Source organism: Solanum dulcamara, chromosome 6 (genome assembly GCF_947179165.1).
Source record: "Solanum dulcamara chromosome 6, daSolDulc1.2, whole genome shotgun sequence".
NCBI lineage: Eukaryota > Viridiplantae > Streptophyta > Magnoliopsida > Solanales > Solanaceae > Solanum > Solanum dulcamara.
Genome location: NC_077242.1, coordinates 20,200,264 through 20,208,471, shown reverse-complemented (window position 1 = coordinate 20,208,471; position 8,208 = coordinate 20,200,264). Strand labels below are relative to the sequence as shown.

At 33.0% G+C, this 8,208-nt stretch overlaps 1 protein-coding gene across 1 annotated transcript; it reads right to left on the bottom strand.

Annotated features, from left to right (window-relative positions):
* Positions 1 to 277: 277 nt before the first annotated feature.
* On the bottom strand, positions 278 to 1,316 carry LOC129892764 (uncharacterized). The gene is made up of 3 exons (XM_055968322.1): positions 810 to 1,316; positions 661 to 717; positions 278 to 529 (listed from the first exon to the last, which is right to left on the bottom strand). Exons 1-3 carry the CDS (start codon positions 1,314 to 1,316, stop codon positions 278 to 280), a joined length of 816 nt encoding a protein of 271 aa, XP_055824297.1.
* Between the last annotated feature and the right edge of the window lie 6,892 nt (positions 1,317 to 8,208).

Genomic DNA, 8,208 nt, shown 5'->3' with positions numbered 1-8,208 from the left:
AGAAAAGAATGGAAAATGTAGCTATTGAAAAAGCCTCTATTAATCCATAGAACACACAAATGAATTAGACTTGAACTAAAAATGAATTACATACGCACTAAAGTTGAATTAGAAGAGAATTAGACAGAATGAAAATTTTAGCTAATGAAAAAGCCTTCAGTGATCTATAGACCACAAAAAATGAATTAAACTTAACCTAAAAAATGAATTCTTGTAGCAAACTAATGACCTAAAACAAACAGAGCTTATTCTTTATTTCAAATGTCATTCTTTATTCTTAATTCAAAGGCCTAACATTCTTGCAAGTCTTCCTATTATGATTTTGTTGTCCACAATTGCTGCATGTTATTTTTGATTTTTTGAATCCATCTTCTCTCAATTGCGTGTGTCTTTTATATTTTGGCCTCCCAGGAGGTCTCTTTCCAAGTGGTGGAAGTACAACCTCTTCAAGAACGTGTGTTGGTATATTCCAAGTGCTTTCATCTGGAGGAAATTCAAGTGAAACTGGTATGTCAACAATAAATTCCCTCTTGTGTAGTAATCAGAGCAATATTTTTCATAACCAGTGTATTTTGTTATTAAAACAGCCAAAGCATGTGGACATGGCAGCTCATCCAATTGAAATCTCCCACATGTGCATGTACGTTGTTGAAGACATACCGTGAATCGTGTAATACCATCAAATACTGTATACACATATTCATTTGTCTCCCTAACCTATAAAAATAAGAAGAAATATAAGAAAGAGAGATGTTACATGTGAATCAGAAGAAAAAATATTAGCAAAAAGAAATTTACAGATACCATACTCTTAATTTCTCCAATGCAGTTTTGTTACGTTGTAGAATTTTTTTATACTTTTTCCCAAGGTAAAATCCTGAAAATATTGCTTTTGACCTGTTATTGTTATTCCATTTTTGAACAAGTTGTCTCATGAATTCTAGGAGGTGCAAGACTGTAAGAACTTTGGCATGTCTTGTTCTTGAATTGACTGATTCTGCAATGTTTGATGTCATCATCCAAGTCCTATTTACCTGAGCATGAACACGTGACCATTTGTTGTATCCAATGTTCAGCAAGTAGTCTTTAATCCTCTTGTTTATCTTCTCAATAATTTCCATATGTTGATTAAACTCTACCGTGGTGTATGTTTTTGCCATAGAGTAGAACAATTCTGTTACCTTTTGCTGACTCTTTCTGAAGTTTTTCATTATATTTTGCAACAAGTGCCATATACACGCGAAATAAGGTATTTCATCATAGACATTTGAAGTTGCCTTAATAATGCTTGCATGCCTATCCGAAATGATACACATCTCTGATCTTTGACCAAATGCCTCTCTAAAATGTTTTAAAAAACACCTCCAAGATGCATCATTCTCTGAATTAAAAATGGCATAATCAAGAGGCAGTATACTCCCTGCATCAGGTATAATGTTTAATATATTTTTAATACATTTTTGTTTCATGTGTAATACACTTTTAATACATTGTGCAGACTTTTAATACAAATTAGAATTTCATTTATAGAAGCATTAGTATTGTATTCGAAAAGTCTCACCTACTGCATCTAAGGTATTAGCTGTTAGCATTGTCCCTTTGTTTGTTCCTTTTAGAAAAGTTCCATCAACAACTACAATTGGTCTACAATACTCCCATCCTTCTATCGATGTAAACAGAACTACAAATGCATATAGGAAATGGTCATCCTCTGATTTGTGCAATCTTATATAAGAATCAGGGTAAGTTGCCTCTAGTATGTGAAAGTAACTTGGCAACTTTTCATATGACTGAGCTGGATCACCTCGGACTAATTCAAGAGCTTTTTCTTTAGCTCTCCAAGCTTGCATATATGTGATCCGCACACCATATTCTTGTAACATGTCATTTTGTATATCTCTTGGTGTGTAGTTGGCATCTGGATCAATATATTTGGCAACAATAATACTCCCCACAACTGTCTTTGTTGCTTGTCATTCCGATAATGAATTATGTAGCAACAAATACGTGTGTTTACTTTCAAAATCTCTAATAGCGAACAATTGAGATTTATTCATGCTTGAAGCGTATAAATTCCAACTACAGTTTTCTCCGAGGCATTGTATTGAATAGCTGTTGAAAAAAATTATTAATAGACAATTAATAGTATAAACTAACTTGAATTTGAGTCTTATCATGTTGAGCTTGATCTCATTATCTTGAATTCGAAGTTTTAAGAATGGAATGTCTTTTTAGTGCACTGGTAAGGACATATTTATTTTTATAAACTTGATCTTTCTCAAAAAAAGATTGATTGGGGTTAATAATGATGCCTGGTTGTATTTCTTCTTGCTCATCAACTTCCTCACATGATTCAAAGCCAATTAATTCTAGTGCATCACCGATACCCCTAAATACATTAGAAAAGTATGAATTGTGTGTAATCCTTATGTCTTCTGAAGTGTCTGAACATAATAGTGGAATTAAGGTAGAATCACTCTCCAAGTTGATCGATTCAGTGGTTATGACACATAAAGGGTATTTTGACATATCTTTATGTTCCTTTTTTGTTTCAATATACATTTTTACTCTCATATCATTATGATTTTGAATTGGAGGAGACCTTTCATCAATCTTATATCTGATTTGAACTTTACTTGTTGATGTATCTATTGACAATTGAGCAGCAATCACAGAAACGAGGCTAGCAAATATTGAATCAGTATTTATCAACACACCATCTGCCAAGTAATTAATATACTTGTTGCTAGAATCCCATCGGTCATTGAAGTAAAGTAGCACAGCCAGATTAGCCATATTTTCTCCTGCATATTTTTTTGAAGATGCCAATGAAAATGCTGATTTGGAAATTAAATCAGTGTTCTGTTTGGCTATGTTGTTGTCGTTGTTACTTTGACTAAGAAAGTAGTATATTCTCGACAAATAAATAAGAAAAATAGAAATATAAACACAAGCAGAGATCACAAAGATTCCAAATAAAAGGCAATATAGTAGGACAAACTTATTATGAGGCTCACAACTGAAGTCACTCAACTTAATCAACATCATGCATCATGTGAATTCTCAACTTTTTTCCATGAAGCACAAATATATGAGTGTCTCTGTGTATTGTATATAGTATCATATTTATTATAAGCATAAAAAATTTTCCTGAAGTGCAAGAATTGAACCTTCATCTTTTTTATATACTTGTATATAAATCCATCAACCAAAAACTTAACTGATCATATATCTAATCAAATAACAACTCGAAAAACATGTCACAGCAAAGAAAATAAGTAATTAGAGGATGGATAGAAAAAAGAGAAAGATCATATACATAATCAGTTCACGGATTGGCTAGTGCATTCCCTAGCAAAGTGGCCTGCCTCTCCACAGTATATTAATTAAACTTGAACAACAAAGGTATTACATACACATTAAACTTGAATTAGAAGAGAATTAGACACGAAGGAAACATGTATCTAATGAAACCAGCCTTCAGTGATTTGTAGGCCACAAAAATGAATTAAAGTTGAACAACAAAGGAATTACACACACATTAAACTTGAATTAAAAGAGAATTAGAGACAACTGAAACATGTAGCTAATGAAACCAGCCTTCTCTGTAAGCCACAAAAATGAATTAAACTTGAATTAGAAGAGTATTAGACACGAATGAAACATGTAGCTAACAAAACCAACCTTCAGTGATCTGTAGACCACAAAAATGAATTAAACTTGAACAACAAACGTATTACATACACATTAAACTTGAATTAGAAGAGAATTAGACATGAATGAAATTTGTATCTAATGAAACCAACCTTCAGTGATTTGTAGGCCACAAAAATGAATTAAACTTGAACAAAACTGTATTACACACACATTAAACAAGTAAACAAGTAATTGTGATAAACGTAGAAACAAAAATAAACTTTCATATTGAATCACAATTGAATACAAATCGTGTATCGCAAATGAAATAGGTATGCAATCCAATTCAAACCTTCAAACAATTAAACATTCAACCATTCAAACATTTAAGTAGTCACAGATCTCTACTCAGAAATCATAATTCTTCAACTGATTCAAATTTGCATTCACCTAAATTTTGTCATTCTTCTACAATAACATACGCATTAATCATTATATAACACAAAACGTTCATTCACACATACAAATAAACTGTAAACATAGGAGATCAAAGTTAAATAGATGAACATACGGCGAATCTGAGAAGAAAATAGGATTTGCCGACAGAAAAATCGCCGATTAACAACAGTTTGAACAAGTAATCGCTGCAATCAAAAAAACGAAAATCAGTAATAAAAATAAAAATTTGTGGAGAAAATTTTGTATGAATATTGTTGAATATCGTACTATTTGTTGCTCATGTTTGCTTCTTCCTCTTTTTGGCTATGGAGAACAAAAAGTTTTCTTTTGAGAAGTGAGATTCCAGCGAATACATATCACTTAATTCCAAAATTGGAGTACAAATATTGTAGAAAGTTGTGGTTGAGAAGCTATGAAGCTAAGTATTGTCCTAATTTTGGAGAAAATTATGCGTGAGAAGATTGGAGAGAATATTGGTATAGCAAATTTGGAGAGAAACAGGGGAAGAGAAAATAGCGGGTGAGAGTTAATTTAATTCAAACAATTTGCTATATATGGTTAAAATAATTATGTTGCTCTATATGGTAAATATTTTTTGAATATTGTACATTTAGGTGATTTACCCAACATAATTCCAATAAACCAACAACAATATAATACATCACGAAGCCCACCCCAATTTCCCAAAAAAAACAAGAAGAAAGACGAGTACATACACCCACGTACAAAACCACGCATATACGATTCTTCACACACTATTTCGTCTCCTTCCTCGACAAGAACAATGAACCCCGACGACATTTCAAATCCGCCGTCCAAATGGTAATATCTTCCTCTCGAGCCGTTATTATTGACTTTGATTCATATTTTCTTGTCAAAATCTAATCTGAATCAGAAAATATCAATGGAATCCGGATTTTTAGGGGTATGTTTTCCTCTTATTTAACTTCTCTTTCATCCTTTCCAATCAATCTCTGATCTCCCGCTCAATTGGTTATTAGAATTCAAATTTTTATTTTAGCTATAAGACTTCTGACCCTGAAGAATACACTGTTTCACTCAAGAAATACAAAACTCTTTGAACACCTAAATTTGGAGAAAACTAGAGGCTACAGCTGAAAATTTTGTTTGTTGTTCTCTGCTTCTCGAGTCGAAATTGTGTGGTGCAAGCTCGGGTATCGCTAGCTCATTCTCGGCTCAGTTTGCTGCCACCAAAAAGGTAATACTCCGCTGCTCTTTTGGCTCTTCTATTTTTTACGTACGCGATAAGCGTTCCTTTATTAGTATGTAGCTATGCTATACTCTCAGCTTTCTGCGTAAATGTTAATATCATAATATATAGCTCCCTTGAGACGAGTATTTGGTAAAAAATATAATCTTGAGGTTTGCCGTTTCGAAATGCATTAGCTAGTATCTATTTGGTTCATTTTAAGATTAACTTGACATTGTATTCGTGGAATTAGCTAAAATTGTTGGGCTGAAATTGTTTGGAACTCATTTAGATTCAATGGTGTAATGCATTGGCCGCATCGTTTGGTTTCTTCACTGTTTGTTCTCATCCTCGTTGATACAATATAAATGTAGTTGTAGTCTACTCTGTTTACCTTTGGTTTCCTCCTCATTGTTATAAATTTTCTTTAATACTAGCTTAATTTCATACAATAGGTGTATCTAATCTCTGTTCTTGTCTGTCCTAGATGCCGCTTATATTTGTTTCAGCTTTAAACCGTGATGTTATCCTTCTTGGAATCACAACTTTTTAGTTAAACTTCTTTCCTCATCATATATCTTGTTTTGCTTTCCTGCTCATATAAAGATTTGAGATAACCCGAGTGTAATCTAATACAAAACGGTGAGGTCTATTTTTTATATTAATATATTTGTTGTTCATAATTTCCATAGCTTATATAGTGATAGTATTCTATCTTTGTTTCTTCTGTGTTGTAGGCTTGAAACTTTGTCCATAGCTTGAATATCCAGGAATAGTGCCATATGTCTACAGACTATAGTAGCTTTTTTTTAGTAGTTACAATTCTGGGTCTTAGCCTCATTTCTGTTTGTTGTTTTGACATGGATTCAACATATTTAGTCTTTTTCATGCTTTAGTATATTTTTAGTTTACAGTTTATCCATGTGACATGCATATCGTCATTAATCTTAATATAAATAACATGTGCAAAAGATTATTGTTTGTATTTGTCCCCAAAGGTTTGTAAATCTTCTTGACATAAATATTAGCCCAATAATCTGAAGGAAAATTTACGTAGATATACTATATTAAGAAAATATTTATCATTTATAACAATAACATTTTTTTTCACTGGACATTTATAATACAATTTTAATACATATTAGTGAAATAGTTTATAAAGCACAAATAATACAAGTTTTATACAGTTTAATACCCTTATAATACATTCTGTCAATTTCTTACCAAACAGACATAATATATTATAAAACACTTATAATACATTTATATTGCATGCATAATTCACTTTTAATACATATCAGATTTATCATAGTATTGCTATGTATTATTAAAAAGTGTTCACCCAAGTAATTTTTTCTAATCTGAACTTGGGCAGGAGCCCAAGTTTATTCTTTCCTCTATTATTATATTATCTTTGATTGTAATTTACATATCTAACTTTATTCTAGTTTAACTTAATTAATTTCTCCAGAAGCAGAACTAATTTCTTTTATGTTGGTTTATTTGTTTAAATGATTTTATCAATTTTATTTACTTATTTATTTATTTGATGAATTTTCTTAATTCTCTAAACTACATCAACCTTTTATTTCTCTTTAAATGATTAAAGGACTTTTTTCTTAGTTTATTTTGGCTAAAATTTTATTCATTTCCAAAATTACTTTAAATGTTTTAAATTAAGTTCCTTTGTCAAAGACTCGTGATTGTTTTTCTTACTTAAATTATTTTTTCTCAAAGTTAGTCAAATAATTTTTCAGATCATTGGATAACCGCGCGTTAGCAGTCACTTTGAGTACTTAACACCTTCTCAAAGTGAAAATAAGAAACTCTTATCTATTTTCTCAAAATTTTAAGATATAAATCTATTAGGGTCTTTTAAATTAAGTTTTCTTAATTTCTTTAAAAAAATTAAGTGACGACTCTTCTTTTCTAAAATTGATTTTTTCTCTATAAAGTTGAAATTAATTTTAAACTGTCTTTTCCGATATAACAGTCCTCTCATGATTCAAAGTTACTATTGGTGAGGAGATCCAACGCCCAACACGCCAAACAAATCATCTCGGCATCAGACCAAAGCGGAGGCTCTTCCCCACCTCATTCATCTGCAGCACCCACATCCTCCCATTCTGAAGAGGGGGATTCAGCAAAAGCGGAGGAGAGCGATGCCGACTCAGTACCCCCATCTACTTTAGGATCCGAATCCTCCGTGGGGAAGTCAACGCCAAAGCGGCCCTCTATACCAGTCCACATAGGACGACAACCAAAGCGGTGGTGCATTCCCGGGCTTCTAAATTTCTATAGAATGGGGCAAGAGAGAAATGATCGTCAGAATCTGAGGAGACTTATTACTGAGGAGCCACGTGTGATCACAACCGGGATGGAAGCAGGTCCTGAGATTGGTGACTTGTTCCGTCACCATAGACTAGAGTGGATAGCTTAGAAGCCTGGGAATTATAGTAATAATATGGTCCGTGAGTTTTATGCTTCATATTCAGCCACAATCAAATAGTTGGCTTCTTCCAAACCAAAGGAGCTAGAGCAGCTAGTTCTCTTGATCACGCTAGTTCAGAATATCCCGGTTAGTCTATCTGAGGAGCCTGTCTGACGTGTCTTCTACGGCCGCAACTTTCCACCGGCAACCCAAACAGCAGAGTTTGATCAAAAAATAAAGGTGGTTTGTGATAAAAATGCTATGCAGGATCCGATGCAACGTGGTGAGCTACTTAGATGGGTAGTGAGTTATATAGCAGAGCATGGCATCGCAGCAGATTGGTTGTCACACCCAACTGCGATAAATAAGGCGTCACTGAACTTCGCGGCTAAGTTTTGGTAGACCATTGTCAGACACCGACTCTTCCTGACAAATGCAGACAACCATTTGACCCCAGATTGAGTTTTGATTG

Bases quoted from the DNA above. Each gene is read 5' to 3' on its own strand.
- LOC129892764 (XM_055968322.1), bottom strand. From the start codon at position 1,316: ATGTGTATCATTTCGGATAGGCATGCAAGCATTATTAAGGCAACTTCA. The intron at 718-809 runs GTATGGTATCTG...TTATTTTTATAG, and splicing joins CTGCATTGGAGAAATTAAGA to GTTAGGGAGACAAATGAATA. The intron at 530-660 runs GTATGTCTTCAA...TTACTACACAAG, and splicing joins ATGGTATTACACGATTCACG to AGGGAATTTATTGTTGACAT.